This window comes from Stegodyphus dumicola, chromosome 6, assembly GCF_044657685.1.
Source record: "Stegodyphus dumicola isolate Sdum_Otavi_A_Nest chromosome 6, ASM4465768v1".
In the NCBI taxonomy this organism is placed as follows: Eukaryota; Metazoa; Arthropoda; class Arachnida; order Araneae; family Eresidae; genus Stegodyphus; species Stegodyphus dumicola.
This window is the reverse complement of record NC_140773.1, coordinates 57765046-57790196: the sequence shown is the minus strand read 5'-3', so window position 1 is coordinate 57790196 and position 25151 is coordinate 57765046. Positions and strand designations below refer to the sequence as shown.

At 34.0% G+C, this 25151-nt stretch overlaps 1 protein-coding gene across 1 annotated transcript in view; it reads left to right on the top strand.

Annotated features, from left to right (window-relative positions):
• Positions 1-24389, top strand: part of LOC118188305 (ubiquitin carboxyl-terminal hydrolase isozyme L3-like) — a 53884-nt gene extending 29495 nt beyond the window's left edge. Inside the window, exons 7-8 of the mRNA XM_035358716.2 lie at positions 6166-6323; positions 24131-24389. Of these exons, the coding sequence (XP_035214607.2) occupies positions 6166-6285 (120 nt within the window). The 3' untranslated portion in view covers positions 6286-6323; positions 24131-24389. The remainder of the gene's footprint in view (positions 1-6165; positions 6324-24130) is intronic.
• Positions 24390-25151: the final 762 nt, after the last annotated feature.

Sequence of the window (25151 nt, the reverse complement as noted above, 5' to 3'; positions counted from 1 at the left end):
AAAATGCTTTTAGATAAATATGATGTTACGTGCGTATGAGTTCTAAATGGCTTGAAAACATGCAAAACCAATGATAGCTTTATGAAATTTGTTTTTCCCAAAAGGCTTTACAGTTCTTAAATTTTTACACAAAAGTATTCGTACAGCTCTTCTCAGTATGATGGAGTAGTATCTCTAGTTACCACTTCAAACTATTAGGAGCGTTGAGCAAAAGACAATACAAAAAGGCCTCAAGTGCGTAAGCTAGCACAATGCTCTTTAAATACTCTCAATATTCTGAGCTAAACTCTCAACTAAACTGAAAATGAAATTGGAACTTTCAAGTTCTTTCTTCTACTGGCTTTTTCTACTGACTTTCTTCTACTGACTGGTAAATAAGATGTATTTACCAGTCTATCATAATGCTGCTCTTGAGCCTTTCACGGTATTTAAAAATAATGCTCAATCGCACAGTCATCCGAATGGACGAAAAGAGAATATCGTAAGTGACAAAGTCAAGGAATGCAATGTAGTGGATGAGATCTTGAGACTGTTAGCTCTCTGTTAGCGTGAAAGTGAATTGTGGCGGTACTTACCTGAGGACATAATGAAAAAAAAGTACAATAAAACATAGACATAATGCAAAGTTATTTAAAGCATAATAATAAAACTCAGAGTTCTCAGGATTAAATACAAAACTCCTGACATTGAAGTTTCTAGAGAAATGCTCTGCTACTGCGCCGTTAATCAGCCTGAAGATCTCACTTACATGATAGTATGAGCAATGCTAAATAAATGAGATCTGGAATAAACTGATTCTATAGAAGAATGGAAAATATACAATATATATATAAAAAATGACCAATGCGCGTTATCGTGAATAGTTCTGGGTCATTCCACCGTATTTTCAGTTGTGGGATCGTAGCCGATAATTCGTGTAATTGCAGTGGATTGCAAGTTTTTCATTTTGCTGAAGAAGTTGTGCGCTGTAGTAAGAATGGGATCCGGAAGAATTCGGAGTTTTACTACATTATAACTGAAAACTCATGCTTTCTCCAGTCTTATATAGTTTCCCGTACGCCAAAAAATTTTCAGTACCTTCGACTTCTCGAAAATTCTCGAATGCATACACAATCACAGTTATATAGAGTTGGATACAGGTACAGTTACTCTTTTTGGAATTATTCAGTCCCAAGTCTAGAGTACGTGCTATCACCGGCTTTTAAAACTCACATAGACCTGCTCCGATTTGATGACTCCTTTATGAGCATAGCCAAACCGAAGCAGCGTACTCACTACGAAGTACTCTTGTGAGTTTGATGTTTGTACGTACCACTAGGAAAACTGCTCATGCTATGTTGGGAGACCGCCAGCAGCTTGGTGTCGGACCCGTTAAACGCCCCGTTCAAGAAACTTTGCGCTTCCTTTACCGCGCCGAGATGGACCATCAAAGAGGGAGGGAAGGACTTAGAGATCGAACCAATTAATACAGTTACACAAGGATCAGACCAAAATATCACCGTGTTGTCGCCAAGTTTGGTGACTTCTGTCGATCTCTCGCCAAATTTGGGTGACAAAAAATATCGCCAGCTAATTGTCCAGTTAATTGGCGAGACAGCTTGGTGCTGTCTCGCCAATTAACCATTTACTTCAATGTTAAATAGACTTACCCCTGTAATCCTGTTTTTCCAGTATTGCTTTGTCTTCTGAGACCTTTCATATTACATTATACAAGAGATAGTGCAATTTACATATAATTTAATAAAATTATTTACATATGAACAAAATTTGTAACATTGCCCCCTTCTCAGGAACTGTACATCCCAGTTAGTACAATTCCTGTATATGAAGCCCTACTTACAACTAAAGAAAATTAATACTAAAAACAATAATTTAAAAAATAACATATAAAAAGTCAAATACTAAACCAATAAATAAAAGCATGCATTTACAAATTTATATATATATATATATATATACAGACGACCATGATCTTAGAATACTACTTCTATTATTTACACTTATTTATACTATGGGGGCTACGTACTATGACCATAGTAAGGGGTTAGCCTGTCGTAATGAACAACTTTAAGCTTAGAATTTAATGACTTAATGGATCCAAACTACAACTTCGTTCAACTGTTTAGGACTGGAACTGTTTAGAATTGGACTCACCCTGGGCCAGTTACCCAGAGTGACTGTAGTTTCGGAAGAAGTCTTTACTGTCGATTCGGTTTCTATGACTACACCTTGTCATCTTCGTTGAATCGTACTTCTCAGGCAATGAAGGTGCTTCCGGAGAGCGACCAAACAACAGATCACAAGGTAGACGAACGTCATGACCGAAGAGTATCTGGGGTGAAAATTACTACATTAATGTTTTGTGTCTCAGCGCTTGTGAGGAGTAATTATTACTTGTCTGCACTTGGATTGGTGAAACATGAAAATGACTGATGTATATTGTGCATTCTTGAAAACTTGAGAGAAGACAAAAGAGAAAACTGTTGGTCGGACTGGAATTTTATGGCAGATGAATTCTTCCTTAAGAGTGGTGTACATCTGAATTTGTGTTTATTAACATACATAGGTAGTAATAGGCAGCTGGATAAATAGCTGAGGTATGCTATTCGAAGCTTTTTAAACTACCAGTGGTAAAATGTTTATCAAACCCATCATTTCTAGATAGTTGAAAAAATCAGACCTTTTAAACACAATATTTTATTTACTCATTCAAAGAATTTTAAGGTAACTTGTCTTGAAACATGGATCATTTTCTAAAAGTAGCGTGTTGAAAAAGTTGACCAGTGAACATTTTGACGTAATCCACTTACGGGGGCCTCATTCGCCTTTCGTTGCTATAAAATTATAATTTATGTGCAAGTATAATAGAGGGAAGCTAGCATGATAAAGAAATATATTCTAGGATTAAGGAAAATGTCACAGTCTATAAATTCTGTGGTCTGTATCACTGCTATGTTAGGTTTTAGAAATAAGCGAGAAGAAAGCAATGGAGAATTTTGTAAACTGGGCAGCGAGATCTGAAACTTGACAATAAATTAAGCTTTTGCAGCAAATGTAGGAACCGGATTTTTTCAACATCTTCCTGGTAGGTTTGGGATTGAAGCTCGGTTTTTTTTTTTTTTTTTTTTTTTTAATGTTGACTAGTTTATCTATTAAAAGAAAACAAAATGGTCTTTGCTTTCTTTGAACTTTCGTTTTTAATCTTTTGTTCCGTAACACATACAAGCTATCTGAATTGTAATCTAGAAATTATTATTTACACATCTGCTAAATTTTAAATATGCTAAATAAAATTCATGTAGTAGTAAGTTAATTCACTGGTGATAAAAACTCCATTTCGGTATTGAATATTTAGAAATTTAGATGACGAAAGAAATATTTTTAAAATAATAAGCACTTAATTTAATTGCACCCTGCTATCGAAAAGGTCTTGTACAATTTTTCTTCGTAATACTTTTTGCAGTTAAAAACGTTTCGATTTTATTATATATATATATAATAAAAAAAAAAAAAAAAAAAAATCGTACTTAATCTTAAAAACAATCTTTATAACTCTCAAAATAATTAATCTTAAAAACATCATACTAAGTCTTAAAAAAGTTAATCTTAAAGAATCGGCCTAAATTGCATAAATATGCAAGATAGTTTAGAAGGTTTGAACAGAACCTTTTTTCTTTAGCTGTAGAAATGAAAATGACAAAAATAATCCTGTGCCCTGTGATACAACAGATTAGAAAATTCGAGAGGCTACATAAAAAAACAAGGCTACATGACGCCATCCATTGCCAAAAAATGCAATGGAATAACTAAGAAAGAATTTCCTTAAAAGCTTAAGGTACAGACGGATTAGAATAGGGATTATCAATTGAATTGAGATAACAACTGAAACATTTTTGTGAATGGGAAACATCTCTTAGAAAATCTTACTTCAACAACGGGATACGTTTTCTAAATAATTTTGTTTGCGTAAAAGCATAAAATGTAAATAAAATGTAATTTTTTGACCAGCAGTGTTGAAAAACAAGGAATTTATGCGTTTTCCCTTCTCAGGCAAATTTCAAGGTTCTTAATTTTACCAAAGTATGTTAAAATGCACTGGCAAGGAAACACCTTGGAATGCACCTTGGAATACTGTAAGTATTCCAAGGTGCATATTTGGAAGGGAATCTTTAAAAACTAAACTGAATAATCTCACTAATTTTTAGACACAAGTAAACTGGTAAGTCGGGGTTAACTTCGTAGTGTGACAATATTTAGCGGAACAACATGTCTTTAATCGCCAGTCTTATGATAAATCGCCAATAGTGATTACACACCGGTATCGCAGATGTCATTCTGTTACGCTAGCGAAGCATATCACTGCGCATGCGTGAAGCGTAAGCCCTGCAGAACAGGGATGCTACTTACATTATCTCGTTCATTAGCACTTTGGCAGTTGAGGCTGTTGGCTCGGTAAAACCTGTGAAATTTTGTAAATATAAAGTTAATAGTTGTTTGACTTCTAAATTACTATTTGTTCAGCGTTTTATTTTGTTTATCTAAAAAAAGTATCGAATTGTGTATTATGATATTATTGAAGTACATGAAAACAAACTATTTGGAAAAGAAATAGTCTAATTTTTTTTCACTTAAGAGCAATCTATTTGATAAGCATTATTATCATGTGTACACACATAATTCTGAGCGTATTTCATATACAAAAATAAGTTTGTGGCTCAAACTAGCTCAATAAAACCTTGTATCAGATCTCCAATAAAAGCCGTAAAATGATATTTTTCTCAAAAAAAACTTCATTTACATTTTCAGTTATTTAATCATTGAAGAGTTTATATACTTTTAAAATCTACATCTTAATCTATAATTCATAAACTGATGCTGGATACAAAAGAAATAATGCAGGTAATTATTTTTGCTTCGCAAATTCAAATTTCATATGTGACTATTAAATTTTCTTTTCGAAGTGCTTATGTTACAGCAGTGTACTTCCCAGTACACTGCGGAGAGAAAAGGAAAAAAAAAAAAAAAAAAAAAGGAGAGTTCAGTTCTCTATCTCCCGTTCGGCCGATTGACGAAATTCAACTTGCGTTTTTCACATCTCGAAAGGGTGACTTAGGATATGTATTAGATTTATACATAGCATTTTTCTAATATAGGTATTTTGACACATAATCGAACTTTTTCTTAAATAACGTACCAATTTTTTTTCCATATTTCGATTCTACGGCTCAAATTACGAAGTTTTGTAAAAATCGCACAACTAGTTTTTAAAAAATTAGTTTAGCTCCTCAATGTTAATTGAGTTTGGTACATATTTATTAATCTCTCTCTTTTTTTAAAACTTATTTGATTCTTCCTTTCACATTTCGAAATTCAGATTCATTCTAAATAAAATTCACCCATTTTTTATGATTCATTTTTAAAATTTTTATTTTTATATTTTTCAAAAAAAATTTTGAATTATAATCTCTAAAAATTTTACCATCATCTTAAAGCAGACGTATTTTTAAGCATACCTGCAAAAAATTACAGTTTTTTATTCAAAATTTCCGAAGATGTACGTAGATTTATGTATTAGCGCATTTTGAAATTTGGCATATTTGTTGAAAGCGATAAAACACCAAATGCGGTTTAGACACTTTGCTAAACTTATTTAAAAGTTAGAACGATGTGATATTTTTTCCCGATCATGCACAATGTAAAAAGATAGGAACGAGGTGCCTTTTTTTCCGCTCCGGCATAATGGAAGCGAAAGGAAAATTTATTGCCATATATTATATTAAGAATTTCGTTAAGTGAATTATTCTTGGCGAAAACTGAAAAATTGCGCCAAGATAAATTTTTGAATTTCTCAGTAAATTTCGCACCAAATTTTACAAATCTTAATATTTAGGCATAATTTGAGTCGTAGAATCGAAATATGGAAAAAAAAATGGTATGTTATTTGAAAAAAAAAGTCTGATTTTGTGTCAAAACACCTATGTCAGAACAATGCGATATATAAATCTAATAGATACCCTAAATCGCGCTTTCGAGACATGAAAAACGGCCCCCCTGTACGATAGTTAAAACCATTCAGTAAATTATTCTGTTAAAATTTTCCTTTATTAATTCTTAAGTTGCTAAATGCCATAATAGCCGATCATTCTAAACCTAAATTCTTTTCAGGATGCTGTGGGCGTGTGTAAAATGTTTATGGAGAGAGATCCTGAGAATGTTAACTTCTCAATAATGGCATTAGTAGGCGGAGGTTCTGCCGAAACAGAAGAAGAAGATGTAGAAGAATAAGATGCATCTCCATCACGCTTAATATTGTGCACTGCGAAGTAAGCAAGAGAACAATATTCTTTCATAAATTGTGCATATATTTTTCCCGATGTTTTCCTTTCTTGAGATTTAAAGTTTGGCATATGGTTCATTAAGAAAACAATATTGTGTGATACTTCGTTAAAGCGGCCGTCTTTGTCGACCTTTGTCGACATTTGAAATTTGCACGTTGACTGGAGGCAAACTTTGGTGGCTAAATGCAGTGGCTTTTTGAACAAGAAAGAACCTATCATATTACTAATAGGCTGAAATTTTGATAACTGAAAGCATAAACCCTAGGGCTGAGTGCGTGGATGACATCCCTTGAAAGATTTCTTTTTGCAACATTTCGAGGATCGCGAAGCTTTGTATGACAATTTTGAGGATCTGAGATTTTTTTCTGTTTTTTTAAGAGTACGCACTAGCCATAGACCTCAGAAATAATTTCCCTCGTGTGGCATCAGTATGAGCCTTCTGCAGTTAAAATCCTCATCGAAGGCATTATATTTACGCCTTCAAACCCTCGAGTGTTTAACGTAATCAAAATCCAATAAAATCTTCCTGCTACCAAATTCAGTGGTAGTAGTAAGAGCAAATAATGGAAGTTTTTTCATTGGAACAGTATTCCTTTATTATTATTATTATTGTTGTTGTTGTTTTGCTACTAATCAGCTCTTTTACATTTCCAATTAGCTGTGTACTTCTCACTTGCCCATTTTCGATTCTTTTAATCGATTGGGTCCATAGTACGGGAACTTAAGAAACTTTGATTTGATTTTGATGCTTACTAAATAAAATGTCAGTTTTGGAGAGAATGCTGTTGCTTTAGGAAATATTTAGATTTATGGTTTAAAACTAAATAAATAAAATTTGAAAACTTCTAAAACTGTAACGAAAAGGTATTAGAAAAGAATAGCGAATTTTAAGAACTAAAGTGCTTCCCTTCAGTAGCGAAGGTAAGTGGAACTCTTCTATACCGAAGCATGGAAAAGTACCTTATAATCTGGATTTCTCTTTTCTGGCGTAGAATTTTTAGTTTAGTAATTACATCATACTTTTACATCTCATTTTTATGTTATTTCCAGTTTTATCGTTAAATATTAGAAATATGTTAGAATAAAACGTTACAGCAATAAATCACAATGTTAAAAGAATATAGTCTAATTTTTATACCAGTAAATGCACTCTTAATAATTTTATTTTCATTATTATCATTTATGAAAATAATAATAAAAATAAAATTAATAAGAGTGTACAGCTATATTTGTGTTTCTTAACGAGTTAATTTAGAAGTTGTTTGAGTTTACTGTAGAAAAAAATTAGAAACATCTTGGTGTTCTCACAACTCCTCCATCGTAGTTAGCCATATTGTCAGGTGAAGAGTTGGTGACAGACCTTTTGTTGTCCATCATGTCTTCTAAAAGGCCTTATTTCCTTCTTTGAATAGCTTTCGCGTGGCAAACATCTTTTCAACCCCTTTGACTTGTAAATCATCAAAATACACCCTTCTCTGTCCAGGAGACCTTCACCTTCATATTTTCCGAGAGAACCCTTTCGGTATATCGGGTTACTGTCGATATGGGTCAAGGAACTCAGTAGGGATCTGAATTGATAAAATAGCTACTCCTAACGGGATAAGTTTTTGTGCAGGTGACGGATGAAACCGAGGAGAAGAAAGAAATTGATATTTTCTTTCAAGCTTATTTTCTAAAGACAGATCACAGTGGTTGGTTGGTCTCCATCCGGTAAGGAACAACTGTTAACTTGTTTACTTTTTAAAAAATTATATGGAAAAGGGGATGAATCGTGTTTTTTGGTCAGAAATTCAAGGTTGTATTTAGGGGTCATTGTAAATTGCCAAGTTTATGGCAAGAACATGAATTTCATGTAGGGTTATTGGAAAATCGAAATTCATAAATTCTATTATCTAAATCTTCTATTATTCTATTATCTAGTTAGTCTTTAGAAAGTATTTTAATTTTTTCATTACCACATATTTATGGTTACCGTCTTTATGTATTTAATATTTCTGTGAAATATTTTAAAATAAAACTAAACAACCAAATGTGGTTCCTTAGGAAGTCCTTGGCGAAAGCTTCCCTACTCTAAAAGCAAATATCCTTCTTATGCTTTGCCATGATCAAATAAACCAAATCAAATTTTCTAGGGTCCCTCAAGTGACGGAGTGGCTAAGACCGTTGAATGCTAGTAACTCATCCTGCGTTCGAAACCAAGCAAACTTGGCTGCCTGAATGGTTGGTTTCCGTGGTTTTCGCTATGTGTTACTTGAATGTGGGCCAATTTTGCTTATGAAGTATTCCATAAAAGCATCCCTTTCCGTCGGCAGATAGCGTTAGTGTGCTTGGCCATACTCTAATAACTATCACCATCCGCCTCCTTCTAGTATGTTCCATTTTTTTAAAAATGATAATGTTAGATTTAGCAGTATTCCAAAGAAAAAACAAGAATTCTCAGAACTTCAGTTCTACAGTATACCTTTTAATTTTTCGGTTTTCTCTTCTATATTTTTAATTAAATGAAAAAATATAGTATATACCAAAAAAGGGGACGGAGACAAAAAAAATCGGTTATCAGAGATATCATGAACCGGTAAACTTAAAAATCATTGAAAACTCAGGCAAAAACGAAAACGGTACTTCCTCATTTCGCATTTAAAAGCATGGAAACCAGTTTAAATCCCATTATTTGATTTCTAAGTGTCCTATCGCACCCTTAGCGAATTTAATTTTGCAAAAAAACAATGAAAATTAACTTTCATTTTTTAACGCAACTTTGTGGTATGTTTTTTTACTTCCTTGTACGAAGTAAAAAGGAAGTATTGTAATCGCGAAAAGTTTCAGGCAGCATATTTCAACTAAAATATCCATTTTGACCACTATCGAATGAAATTTAACGATGTTTTTACGTGATATCTGTATGTACGGACAGAATAAAAGACTCTTTTCCTTCAAAAAAATTATAAAACTGCTTTAAAATGAATTATGAAGAGAATTTTTCGTGGTGTCTGTACGTAAGTATGTACGTATGTATCTCGCATTACTCAGAAACGAGTAGCCTCAGAACGTTGAAATTTTGTATATAGGACTGCTATAACATGTAGATGTGCACCTCGTATTTTGGTTGCAATCGGCCGCACCAAACGTATATAAATATATTTATATATATATATCCACTCTGTTACCCGGCTCAGTGATCTCAGATTCTTTACTCTTATATGTTTGTAAACTGTACATTTTTTGCTTTAAAAATGATTGAATTATGTTGTTTTTATCTTCCGGTTAAGGGTTTTATGCCTTTAGTAAATTTGTATGCAATATTTTTAGAATTATCAACAATTTTAAAGTTGTTTAAGTGCCGCTAAGCCTTTTTTTTTATGGCGGCCGTTGATTGTTTACAATTGAAACAGCAGGGTAGTGAATTTGTTGCCAATCTAGAGAAACTTAGCTTAGCAACGACAAAGATAACGCCTTCATTTATTATTGCCAATTAAATCATGCTTAATCCTTTCTGGAATTTTTTCGAGGAAATAAGTGTTTAAGATTTACTTCGTAATTTTTAATATAGATATTTTGAGTTTTTATGTATTTTTGCTTTCTCGCGAAGTGAGAACTGAATTAATTGAATGAGAAATACTCAATCGTCTGTGAAAAACTGTTTCTTTTTTTGTTTTGTTTGCTTAATTTCTTTTATACATCATTCTAGCTTTATTATAGTATTTGAATAGAACATGTGGCAACGATTAGATAATTCTATTCTTTAAATGATATAAATTTTGTGCACTATGAGTTATAATATGAACGAAATATAATACTGTTAAGTGAATCTAGCACCAGAGTGTCGCTATGGTAAACAAATATTAGAGTAAATTTTAAAGAATGCGTTTATTCTATTGTGGTTTATGCGCTGTCGGCGAAGTAGATTTAATTCAATCCAATAAGTTTAAATGAAATTCAAGAAAAAAAGGCGTATAATTTAATATTCCGTACAAGGAAGTCATGTAGTGTACACATCAGATTTTTTAATAATGTATTGCTATTCCGTATAATAGTTTGAAAGATTAAAATTTGTTTTAATATGGTAGGTTTCTCATAAATCCATATTAACTACGAATAAATAACAAAGGTGAATTGTTTCGTGATATAGTTTGTCCTTTTTAATGTCCTAGGGAGGATATTTTAGGGCTTAGTAAATCAGAGCTTAGTTAATCAGGCTTAATCAGGGCTTGGTATAATTTAAGTCCTAGTTCGATCTTCAAAATTAAAATAATAAGAATAATAATAAAATCATCTATATCTGCCTTTTCGTATTTTGATTTTATTATATGAATTATAAAAAGACAAAAAATAAATTCTCACCAACCAAGCGGAGCTAAAAGAAAGCATTTTATAGCGTGGCCTGAATTTGTAGCCTTCAATGCAAGTGTTTGGACTAGAGTATGTAATATCAGTATTAGATTAAATTTTGTTTTCTTTTTAATAGAATTATAATTTAAAGGATACTGTAAATAAATATCTGAAATTGTAGTTTTTTCTCGTGAAGTTGCATCTTTATGGCTTGCTTTTAATTTTGAAATATTTGAATCAAATATTTAATCTTACTTTCTGACCTACTTGTTCTCGGATATTCAGAAGAGTATTATTTTGGAGAAACTTGATATTGAACCCTTAGCTATGTACTATGGTTATGATTCATGGCTCCTACCATTATATTTTAAATCATATTTAATCACTAAGGAAATGTGTTTGACTATCTTCTTTGTTTACATGAGAGTGCAGATCACATTTTCCTTAAAATAAAATTTGCAAAATTTATATGAATGTTTAATCACATAGTTGAGAAATACAGCAAAGGTCTGATTATCCGACATAAGTGGAAAACCCTAGTTTATCTGTCTAAATATTTTAGTGAAAAGTTACTAAATATTCTGCAACAAAATCTATGAAGGGAATAAAATAGCAATAAATATCATTTTATTCCTGTATTGGCGCAATCTAATTATACCTTAGAATAAACCTTCAAAATTACCAGTTCCCTCCCAACTTCGAAGGAGCGTGAAATTCACAGAATATATAAATATGGTCATAAATTATTTAAAATGAGCACATGATGTATTGCTTGATAGCTAAACTATAATTGATTTATGGATATTCTAAACACACTGATTTGCTTACCCCCCTAAAATGTTACTAAAACAAATTTAATACTGTTTTCTTTTATACATCTGGACCTTGCCGAGTGACCAAGTGATAAAACTCTGCATCACCACTAGGACAACAGCCTGATATTGCGTGTCCTTAAGCCTGCTTAAGCTGTTATTGCGTGCTCCCTGGAGGAGAAAATCTACTATCTGTACACCATCCCCAAGGCCCTGTAGGATATTACATGGGCATATAAATCACTTGACGGAAATACATTCTGTTTTGCTACAAGTGAACAGTACATCATAAACTTAAAAGATGCATTGCATAAATTATAGGATTACATCAGTTTTATAGAATCATATATTGTGGCAGATATTACATGAATTGTTTACAGAATACATGCAAATATGAAAATAATAATTCACAGAAATTTTTGCTCACTATTTACAAAATAACGGTTTAAACAGTGTGACGAAAATATGCGCGTTACGGATGAAACGTTACGTGAGACTGAATAATGTACTTAGCAATGCACAGTTCTGAGTCAGTAATATGCTGTACTAAAGGCCTAAATATTTTCAGCATTAGCATTAATATATGCAATTACCTTGAGAGGTTTCTATCGGTTTTCATAGTTTTATCGCAAGTGAGATGAATGTAATATATAATAGTATAATTCCTTAGAAATTTTTCTACGAAGGCATCTCTCTCCTTAAGCAGATAACTCTCATTTGCTTCTATATTCCAGATAGCTTAACCTAACCTTTTCTACTGTTGTAATTAGACTTAACACTATGAAGAAACCTCGCATATATATTACTTAAAATTTAGAAGTTTAAGCTACATAAAAGATATTTTTTGTGCTACCATTGGTCATGGGTGCTCTTTATTAGGTGCATATGTGGTCCCTGACAGAGTATCTTGAATTTGCGAGTGGCTCGATTGAGTTCCTGTCATCGACCACCTTACATCTGTGGGAAAAGAAACTTCCTGAACCCGTGTTCCCTTTGGAGTGGACAATAACCTTTGACATCGGGCCGTTCGAAGGGCGGAAAATCCAATTTTACGCCGAACGCATACAACGCTTCCTGCAACTCGATAGGCTACAGTTGCAGTTCGGAGGGCCTATTGTGATTTTTCTATCTTCCCCTCTTCCCAAGTCTTCTAAAAATTTCCCAGAAGCATTGTATACGTAGAAAGGTGGAAACTGTCAAAACTGCTGATAATTTAAATTTCAAAATTTAAGGAAAGTGATTAAAATACATTTTTGGTATGCGTACTTTTTTATCCGTATTATAAATATGCCAGTCCGCTAGACACGGGTGCTTATATGCAATATAACTTAGAAATGCGTAAATGGAAATGAAACCTATTGTGTAACGTTCATTGATCGAAAATATTGAGAGAATGCGCTTTTTTATTTCTAAAAAAGCTGAAGAAAATTTAATTATAAATATATAATGTTATTCGTTTATTTATCAGATAAATTAATACTTCTCAACAGATGGAAAAACTTTGAGAGTACTTCTATGAGAAATCAAATATTTAGCAACTAAGTCGCTAAGTTTTCGGCACTGCTTCTGTTTAATTTCTAAAAATAGTTAACAAATTGTAATTCATGACTTTCTTGTTAATTTTCTTTACTCTGAGAGCAGCTGATTAATTGTTCGTAATTTTAAAAAATACTTTAAAAATTGTTAACGCTATGTTAGTTTTAATCGACAGAGTGTGTAATTTATCACTAGCAAATTTAACGTGCGCATCTGTATATTTTATTACATGTAACTAATATTCCCTAGCTGTACAAGAGATTCTTCAGTTCACATTTCTGGGGATACGTCAAATATAAAGTGCTGAGAATTATGCAGCAAATGATTTCGAATTCTGAATTATTCCCATTCGTTTGCTCATGTTAGGTTGTTTGGTTATCTGAATGTACCAAAGCCACGAGAGCTATCTGCCTAAGAAGAGGATGCTTTCATGAAGGACTTCTTGAGGTGAATTGGCTCGTATTCACGTTAAACATATGAAAAACCAACCATGTAGCCAGCACGCTCGTCAAGAATCGAACCCAAAGGAGGTCGAACTGCCAAAATTCAGCAGTTTTAACCACTCGGCCCCTGATGGAACCGTTTGCTGATGGAGCGATATTGATAAAAAATACGCACTGTTTCAGTTCTGTGCCTTTGTTTAAATTTGAGTGAGCAGGTGTGTGAACGAATGAACTAGTAATTTCTTTAGAATTTCTCCACGAAACCAGACTTTCCCCTTTTAGCAGATAACGTGTACATGATCTGCTTTAACAAATTTAGTACTGAAGAAGACAATTAGTCTCTCTCTTCCTTCTGTTCTCTTTCTTTCCGTCTCGATGCGTATAATCTTTTTTATTAGTCAAATCAAAACTAAATTTTTGTCAATTATTAAAGGTCAGAAAATTTAACAACTTGTTTACTTCAAAAATGATATGTATTACATAATGATACTGTACTGATTTTTAAAATTTATCATATCAGTTGTAACTAATATTTCTATCATATAAGCAATCAATCGTTTACCTCAATTATAACACGCAAATTCCAAGATTCACTGGGTTGATATTAAAAGGTATTTATGACGTGTCAAAAATAAGAAGTACCTGTCTATTAAAATGTTTATATTTACCAGCTTTGTTGTTGTAAATACCAAGTTATATGTATTTGAATATTCGAGTGAGTTAAAACAGATGTATCGGGTTTTAACGAAAGTTTCCCGCCACCGCAAATATCGTCTGAACAAACACTTGAGCTGGGTTGTATAATCATATTTTGTCAAGCGATTTTTGGCATTTGAAAGAGACTTGCTTTAGAACACTGTGTTGTGAAATTTGTAAAAAATATCGTTATCATTAAGTACATGGTGTTTGAAATGGAACTATCACACGCTACTAGATGAGAACCATCGTTTACTTCCAGTACTGTTGCAAAAAGTCAGCTACAGAATGTCAGCTGGTACTAATATTGTACCATATGTACTTTAGGTACTAATATTGTACCATATGACACTGTGAAGATTTGATACTGTAAGTTCAAAACGAAGGACTATGACATTCAAGAAGCAAAGCCCTCTGTCTGGCCTACTGATGTTGATGAGACTCGCCTGCGAGACCTCGCGGAAGAAGATCAGTATGCAACCACTCGAGAGCTTACTAAGAACTTAGACGTCATTTCCATGTCTATTAGTCGCGCTGTGCATCGCATAAACTTGACGTAAAAGTTCAATAACTGAGTGCCGCATGACTCAAGCAGATAAAGACAGACGTGTACCTGAACTAATCTGCTCGAATATCAACGCAAGTACAAAATTCTGGACCGGATCGTTACTTGTGATGAAAAGTGGATTTACTTCAACAACACAAGTTGAAAAAAAGGTTGGTTTGAGCAGCATCGCAAAGCGCAATTAGACTAACAAAAAGATCATGCTTTGTATCTGGTGGGATAGCCGTGGTATTATCCGCATAGAGTATCTGAAGAATGGTAAACCCCTGGCAGTAAGGTGTATAGCGAGATGCTAGTCCTTGTTGACGCTGCTCTTAAGGGAAAACGTCAAACAGAATTCCAGCGCAAAAAGGAAATGTTCCATCAAGATAATGCGAGACCACATGTGTCTGCATTCATCGGTTGGACTCTGTACGGACTGGAATGAGATCTTCTGCCACACCCAACATATAACCCCGACATCGCTCCTTATGTCTCTTTTTACACTTGCAGCTACATTTTGCCGGTATTATCTTCCATTCTGCACAAGACACCCGAAATAAGGTTGATCTATCTATTTTTGAACTTTCTGGGCCGAAGGCTTCGAAAAATTAGCAAAACGTTGCCTGAAAATCATAAATTTGGGTTCTGATTACTACCCGCACTAAAGATACTGCTTTCATGTTTTATTTTCCTAATTTTGTTAAGAACGTTTTTTGTAGGAAAACTTTCATTACAACCAGTGTGTTCTGTCTGTATTGAAGAATTTGGTCTTGAATTAGATCTGAATCTGGAAAATGTACTGATATATAAAAATACAGCAACAATGTTTATTTAATACGTTTTATACTAATTTATGAGCACTTCCAAAACCTGATAAGCATTTTTTTCTAATTAGTTATTAACTATACAATCTGTATTGTTCAAGGAAATGAAGACTGATGCTATATAGGGTAAAAGAGGAAGCGTAAACATTTGGGTAAAAGGAGAAAGGTAAAATGTATGCAAAAATAAAGTATTTTGTATAAGAATATTATTGAAATTGAGAAGTCACTTGAAATACAGAATATAATAATAATAGCGTGTCTTTATTTGTGCTTTTTAATATTCTACGTTTGGCACTTAAGCCATCTCTTTAGAAAGAGTTGTCTCCGCATATTTTTCTCGTACGAAATTTAAAGCAGTAAAATTAGTAGGAAAAGGAGGGAAAATACTTCAGTAAACACGGTAGTAACAAAAATTGGCGAATTTATATCTATCATTTTTAAGCTTCTTTTCGTAGCTTATTGCTTTTAATGCATATCTTAGAAACGTGTAAAATAAGATTAAAAACTTCTGCTAAACTAATATTAAATAAATTTAAAACCAAAATATTTATATAATGTTGCTTTCGTATATAATCATATCTCAACAAGATATAAACTACGATAAAAATTTTTATATCATTGAAAGCACAGACTTTACTTTCTCTCATTTATAGAAGGGGATTGAATTTACTTCTCTAAGGCTCAAAGGAGAACAACTGTTAAGGCTGTTTATGGAAATGGCTCAATCGGGATTAAGTCAATAAACAGGCAGCGTCGACACGTATATTTTCATGCGGGGAACTGTTTGGCACATGTTGTCATATAACGGAAAATATCTAAGAATGACTATCCATTCTATTGTATAAGCAATATGTTGATAACATCATTGATGAAAACTATTATTTTCTTCCCGCTCAGACGGTATAGTAGTTAGGGCAGCCTACTGCAGAACCGAAGGGCCCGGTTTCCAATACCGGAGAGGGTATGCGGCATGGGGGCACTCTAAATATATGGCGAGCCGAACTTCCTTCCGAGAGGTTGGAGGTAGGAGACGAAGGGTGTGAAACGCTCGGATCCGTCCCCCGAGATCCATAAAAACTGGGGGAGAAATTGAGCGAAGTCGTACTGTCACCTGTATGGTGCTCAAGGCTGTTGCCAGCGTCAGTCGCAATCTTGCTCTTCTTGCCACGATGAATTTTGTGGGCTTGTTCTGATGTTACTGTCAGACGAATGGGATAAGTCACAACACACATTATTTTCTTGGATATATTTAATGGAACTGTTCTTCATGATTCTATTTGGAAAAATCATACTGCGTACTGTGAATTTTCAATGGTGAGCAACGTAGCCTTTTTCGTCTATGAAACATATTTAGTACCAATTCAGGAAACTTTTGTTCAGTAAATGTAACTAACACCTGGTTTCATTTAGCTAAGTACTAGGATAGCCAAGAGTAGGCAGGAAATGTATTTGTTACTGAGATGTCTGTGCAACCAAATGAGTTCTAGGTTTTGTCCATTGTGGAACCTTTTGTTGGACGGATGAGTTAGAAAGAAGCGTGCCGAAGGAATCATTTATTGTGACCTCAGTAAGAACTTCAGATTCGGATATATGCTCTAGTTTCTTAATCGACCGTGATACTCTTCCCAGACACAGACGTGTTTACCTCGAAATCGTTCTTTGATCAACCGTGAAAGCGATTTCGATGCTTGAACGCTGCTATTGAGAAATGGGGGGGGGGAATAGTATTTTGCACTTCTCGAAAATTCGGAGTGAAATCCTGCTGCTACAGCAATAGCATTTGTAAAGTAAAGTATTATTTGAAAACGATTTCAAAATTGTATGCAAACGTCAAAAATGTCTAAGAATTGAAACGATTTAATCGAAAATTAAACTAATCACATAAAACTAATTTAGTATTGCTTACGGATGAAGTTTAAAATTGTGTTGTTTCAAGTCTTCAGGTATTCTTAGCTCATTAAGGATGCAATTCTTATGCAAGTAAATACATCTGCGGCTGAACAGTTGAGACAGCGGAGATAGGCAATTCATTAACAATTGAGCTCCTAATGGGCAAGTCGCTGAATGTTTGCTTTATTTTGCAGGGTGGTGGCTCTGCTGTGCATATATCCAGATTTGCCCGAAAATTCCTGATTTTTGACCATACTTCCTTCGATCTAGTGTACAAGATATTGTTACTGAATATTTTTTAATATTGAAATTTCTCACGATTTCTTTGTTGGCTCAATATTTCTTTACTTTTTTCCAGTAATTTGACGTCTGGCATCTGAAATTGCATGATTTTTCTCTATATTACCTATGAAGGAAAACATATGGCATTTCATGAGTGAGAGAATTATACTTTGCTGAAGGTCGCAAGAATGTGGCTGAAACGTCCTGTTCCAGTCTTATTTATTTTCTTAGATTAGATTAGATTACTTATTTTCTTAGATTAGATTAGATTGCCAGTAAAGCAAGTTCAAAGAATAGCTAACATAAAGCAAGATCAAAGTTGTTCTATGCATTTCTGTCGTCGTTAAAAGATGCAAATTTGAAGAGCTCCGAGAAAATAGTTTAAAAATTTATGAGCTTCTATCTATACTTTCGAGAAAAGTAAAATGCACGTATACCTTTTAAAAATCGTATAGAGATTACTTCTTCTGCGTTTATTTCATGAAATAAATGAAATATATTCATAATGTATATCATTTGTGAATGCGATTTTTAGATTTCGCTCGGTGGCACGGCTGATGTTTTCAAACCTGTTTATTATTTTTTTTGAAAGCATTCTTTCCTTTCGGTATGTTTTTATTGCTAGAAAATTCTTCTGATTTTTGTGTTTGGTAAGTTGGCATTCCTGATAATACAAAAGCAAACTGTTTTCTTTAAGGAAAAATGATTTTAATATTATTTTAGTCTTTTGTTGCCATTGCAGGTTTATAAGAAAGTTTGGTCGCAATAAAAACTTATTACATTCACATTTCACCACTTGCATTATAAATGTTTTATTGATATATGGTGATATATCTTTTTCATTATGTCATTTTTATTAATGATAAATTTTATTTTAAAGTACCTTCGCCAAAACTAAGTTTTGAACCAATTTTGCAATTAGGTTCAAGCAAAACTGTAAGTTTGGAATTAGAACTTTTTAATGCTGGTAAAACTGAAATTGAAATTGCCCAGAAGTGTAAAAAAAATTGTCGGCTGAAAACGTTTGTCATTCGCAAGCTATTAATACTTTTAGGAACTTTGGTGCCACGACATATTCTGGTAAATATTTAAACATAATCAAGATAACATAACTTAGGTATAAAATTGTTTTACCACCTAACAATAAACTAATTTCAGCAGCAAATGTTATAGTCGTATACGATCATGTGACTTGAAATATAACCTACTTCGTATTACACACTGGGCAAGTTTTAGCAGGAAATGACAGTTTGTAAATAACAAAAATGCTAAAGAAAGTCGTCGCTTTGCAAAGCAAAGACATCTTCAAAGGAAAGAAATAGATGGTAAGCCTATCATTGCAGACAAAAGTAGGAAATGCATTTAAATATTAACTCATTTACAAATAACTCTTTTTTTATGGATAATGATGATGATTTCAGTATGCTGAGATTTCATTGTAGCATACGATTTGAACTCCTCAATTCGGGATGATCCACCTTCCCCCGTGGGGGGAATCTGTAATTTTCTTATTAAAAGAACCTGTATTAGATAGTTTAAACCCTATTGTTCGAAAAAACAGCAAAACGACTCACATGTGTCACTTTTCAGTTGCAATATTTAATTTCTTCTAAATGTGCAGATTTTATTGCGCGGATGCATATGCAGATTTTATTACTTATTATTATTATTTATTATTATTATTTATTTACTTATTACCATGCTGCAGATTTCAAAACGTCCTGCCTTGAAGGTGTGTTTCCATGGTTTCATTCCTTCACTTCAGCTCAACACTTAACCCAAAGGTTTACGGATGACCGAGGGTCATTGGACCATTTTAAAATAGGACCGACCAGAAGTCTGCTAAATCCAATCAAACCGATCCCGACTGACCTCTGAAATCCGATCAAAAGCGACCGCCCGACACCCGCGACAAAATAAAAATACAATGGAAAAAATACATTTGACAGCTTTGGGAAGAGCGGATTAGATTTTTTCACTAATCCGGACCCAACCAGATGGGGAGAAGTGACAGCTGATAGGCTTGTAGTCGCCCTCCTCAGGAATGCTAAAGATTATGTTTCTTGTGGCATGCCCTAAATTTTTTTAAGATATGTGTAATTAACGAAAGAAACTGAGAATTTTGACGCGTTGTGCGATAGAGGGCTTACCATAGATAACTATTTGTCATACTTGTGAATGTGCACGATAGACTCGGGGATTTGAAATATTTCAAAATCTGAGTCTTCAGCTATTTTCATCTGACCTGAAAAATAACCAAAAATGTTTTTAGGTTTCTCTTAACCCTCCGACCGCAGGTACAAGATTCATAAAAGCGTATTCCAGAGAAATTGATCGCAGTTAAAATCTCAGTTTTTGTCGACGCGATAAGAACATTATCGAGTATATTCAGAATACAACTTGAACTCGTTATTCACAGATCTCGCGTTCGGAAGGTTAATGAAGAGAGTTCTAAATAAAATACTGTGAAAAATCGCATATTTTTATTTACATTAAATTTTTATTTGTGTTATCTGGTTCAAAGTTTAAAATATTATTCTCCAGGAAGTAAGTTTTGCGTTTTTGGATAATAACTAACTTTATTTGACTAGTTCGCGTATAGTTGCTGTCATCGTTTTTAATATATAATAATTTAAGTACTTTTTAGAAATAGGTTAGTTTCTAAATGTATCTATTAATCCTGTAATAGGAACAATAAAATTCCATCCAGCATAGCAAGACAAACTATTTGTAATCAACTGTATCATTTTACAACTCGCTTTGTTTACCACTCGCAGCTGTTTGGAATAAATAAATGAAGATTCGGAGTTTGAGAGACTCATTTAGCTTAACTTAAAATATTACATAGTCAGAATGCAAATTTTTGGAAGGAATGAATCACAAATATAGATGCAAATAGCTACGAGTGCGTAAAATCTCTTAATGCAGATACGTCTCCGAAGGCATTCCTTCTTACACTCTTTTACAAAAAAATTGAAGCATCAAGAAGGACCTCTGCGATCGTGACGAAATTTGGTATGCAAAAACATCTTGATCGAACATGCAAATGATCAAAGTTTCAAGGCAAATGAACAGGAATTGCGATCATAGCGCGCATTTCTAGTGCGCAATTCGCAAAGTATGAAACCAGTAACAGAGGCGGAAAAATAATCATTTTTTGTTGCTGCCATTGTAATTCCGTAAAGGAGCAACTAAAGATGCCATTACGACGATATCGAAGATTTTACAGACAACTAAACGACTTCAAACGTTGTCGCATTGTAGGGTTGCGTGAAGCTGGGTGGTCATACCGAGCAATGGGCCGCCACCTGCAGCGTACAGACACTGCTGTGCAAAGATGTTGGCAGCATTGGTTGCTACAAGGAAATAGCCGATGAAATGAAGGCTCTGGAAGGCCAAGGAGCAGAAATGCGATTGAAGATAGGATGATTGCTCGCCAGACCCGAACCGCCCCAACGGTATCATTGTCGACTATTCAACGCACTACAGCCACGTGTATACCTCCCGTGGTACCGTCCACCATCGTTAAGACTTTTGCCTTTGACCCCACAACATCGGCAGAGTCGTCTGGAGTGGTGTCGCAGCCGATCATCATGGCTGCCATCAGACTGGCATCGTATAGTGCAGTGCTCCGCAACCGGTGTGCCGCGGCACACTGGTGTGCCATGAGTAGGATATAGGTGTGCCGCAATCAAATACATGTATTTGACATTTTGCAATTTTTTATCATGTATTTAATACACAATGACATTTTTTTCCCTTAATAATGTCTATTTTAAATGTTTTTATATATTTCACTGTTGTGTGGTTGTGTGTGTGATTGTAAGTGTGTCAGCATTTGAATTTTTTCGGCACTTCCTTGATAACTCGGAACTCTTTGGTGTGCCACGAAATTCCAGAAAGATTTTTTTCTGCGTCGCAGGTGAGAAAAGGTTGCGGAGCACTGGTATAGTGTTCAGCGATGAATCCCGCTTCACTCTTGAAGCAGATGATCACCGTGTTCGTGTAGGGAGAGGACGGGGTCAGCGGTCGCAATCAGCCTTTGTTTTACAAAGGCATACAGCCATAACCCCTGGTGCGATGGTGTGGGGCGTTATTTCTTTTGACAGCAGGTCATCTTTAGTCAACCTTCGTACATCTAACAGCGCAACGATATGTTGATACCATCCTGCGGCTGGTTGCATTACCCTTCATGACACGTCATCCTGGGGCCATTTTCTATCAAGATAATGCCAGGCCACATACCGCATACTCTGGACTGTCTCTGTGCGCGTAATGGCAAACTACACATTGAGTTGATCAATGTTAAAGAATTTTGCTTACTGCGCATGCTCAATGGTGTACCGTTGGCGTGGGATGAAACTCTGGCGACTAAGCATAAGCAAACATACACAAGCCTGTTTGTCATATTGGATTTACTGTTTACAATTGAAATATTCCGGAAATTTGTGTGTGCTTATTGCGTATGCTCCTGTTTCATTTCATTTTGGTTTATTTTATTCATAAACATTACATTTAATATCAGTTATTTGACTTTCAGTAATTTAAACTGAATTTATTCCAGTAATTTAAACTGAATTTATTCCTTAATTTGTTAAAGTATATAGAAACGGAACGTATGATAAATACTCAATTGCTTTTATTCCTCAGAATTATAATCAATAAGCATTCAGCGAATATATCTTGTAATGTTTCCTGTTTTGTAATTCTTCGTAAACTAAAATTTGCGTAGTGTACAATCGATAGTTACATTCTATGTAATGAAGCAACTTACAACCTAACAAGTTTTTAAAACCCCGAACTGTTTACACCCAGATAACACAATATCAACCATATACCGTATTTATCTTCTTTTAAATTGCGCTAAAGTTGTAATTGCACCAAATTATATTCTGGGCATGTAGCGAAATTCGCCTAACATTGATCAACTCAATGTGCGGTTTGCCATTACGCTGTCCGTGCGGTTGATACTCTTCCTTGGCCAGCAAGGTCACCAGACCTTTCACCAATCGAGCATGTCTGGAACATAGTAGGCCGTCAGATTCGGGCACCACAAAGTATCGCAGATCTGGAGCGACAACTGATGAATGCCTGGCATAATGTGTCGCAGGATGACATTAGGAACCTCTACCACTCCTAACCATACCTCCTAGAAGGTGTAAACCATTTCCTTCATGGTGATTCAATTTTTTTTTTTTTTTTTTTTTTTTGAAAAAGAGTATATTTAGCTATTTTAAATAAGGGATATATCTTACTGTTATACCGTTCATAAGTTTGATGTAACTCGTAAGGTAGTGAATAATTTAAAAGTAATGAAGTTAAGTTAGCCTAACAGGTTAACTATCGCGCAAGCTGGTTCTGACTCGAAACGTTAGCGTAAACAAGTCTAATGGCAAGGATAGCTCAATGCCACAGAAATCTAATCGCTAGAAAATCAAAGATAGTAACTTGGCCTTCAGGCAGGCAGAATACGCTCTGACTTCACTTCCAAAACCTTCCCTTAAATACTAACTTCTTTCTACTTCATTTGAATACATTTTCTACCTCGATCTTCATTCTGGCAAGAAGGTGTGGGGTGAAAGCAAGAGCGATAGGAAAGGCTGCTTAAACATAAAATAACTGTTAAGTAAATCCCCACAATTGGTATTTTTAAAATTTGGTCACGTTTCAAAAATCATATCATAGCTACAAAGTGGCGTATGTTGTGTACCCAGGCCGATATTATTTGGGCATAAGAGAAGCTTTTGTTCAAATTTTCGTTGATGTTGTATTATTAATATCGCAAAAAATGTGCAAATTTAAAAAAAAAAAAATTTTGTAACGACGTGCTAACTTTTACATTATTATTTGTACTGTAATATACTCGCAAATGTAAAAAATAAATGGTGCATAAAGTTAACTTTTTCATTTTATTCTTACTCTGGGGGTCACAACGGTGTAATCTGTCGATGAAAATTTGAACTAAAATGTACCGTTATACTTTACCTATTTTGAGATTATTATCAACCGAACCAATATCGATAGTTTCATCCTATGAAAGTATCAAGAACTGAATGCATCATTAACAGTGTCACAAACACATTGTTATTAGTAAATTAACAAGTTGTTTTATTTTTATCAGCTATGATGTGTATAATGTGTAAATAAGAACTAATTTTTCTTGCGTAAATACGCCATCCTAAGTTTTCATTAAGGTTTTTCTCGAAAATAATGAATTTTAGAAGTGCAGTTCTTTCCATATTTTTGTCTATTTAGTGAGGAATGCTTACGCAAAGTATATGCGTATATATGAGACATCTTATTTAATGTTAAGAATATTTTGAATGATTTTAGAGTTATTAAAATTATCTACATAAATTTTATTTAGTTTTTAAGTGCTTAAGGAAACTCGATGGAATGTTTCAAAATGACACTTTTTTCCTTCTCTTTTCAGTTTAGGATTTTTCAAGACACAAAACAACCAGAAGTAGTTAAATAAAATTGGCAACTTTTCCTGCCAGTGCTGTGCCTCAAAATGTCAATGCTGAAAACTAGTCCTGCATTTCTGTCACCGTGGCCATTTTCTAGCTTACTGGATCTATAACAATAGAATGAACGCTTAACAGCTGTTACTCACTTTTTAAAAAACGTTTATACTACATTTGTGTTAATCGCAAATTGTAAGCATGTGAATAAATGTTTGACTAATGTTATTCTAGATTCGAGTGTATCTTTAATTCTGAATTCTAGATATAATTATGTGCCTAATTTTTTCCCCATATACTTCAGCAAACATTTTTACACGATCTTCAAGTAAATTTTGTTTCGAATAGTGCCGTTATTGAAACATCTGTTCCTGATTAGATTGCTGTTTGGATTGGACGCACTACGATTATCATCCTCAGTAGTTTGTTCATTAAAAGATATTCTGTATCACGTATATATCAGCGATTTTTCTGACAGGAAGTTAAAAGTTTCAAATCTGAGTGACCTTTTTTCCAACTAAAATTAATTTACGACCTTGATTTCTTAAGAAAAATATCATCTTACCTTACTTAAAATATAAAGTTTCTACGAACCGTACTTTCAAATCCAATCAGCATCTTGCCTTTTATTTGTGCGCGAAATTTACGTTCACAAAACTGGAAAAAAGATTTTAAGAATATTCTTTTGATACTTCTTTTCTGCACAGACTTTACGTACATAAAAACAATTATCAAAATAAATTACCCGGTTTTGAAAATGCTGATGCATTTATGCACATCGGCTACTGTTTTATAAAAACCGAAAACTTTACCAGAATGCTTTGGTTGAAACGTGCTTACACTCTCCTATAAATTAATAGTTTATTCGAGTTGGGGTAACTTTCGTAAAGCTTCCGATACTTTTTATGCTGGTGCAGGCATTGCTATGCAAGTCCCGTATTTTTATACAAAATCTCGTCAGTAGTATAAAGGTGCCGAAAGCTTTATGCG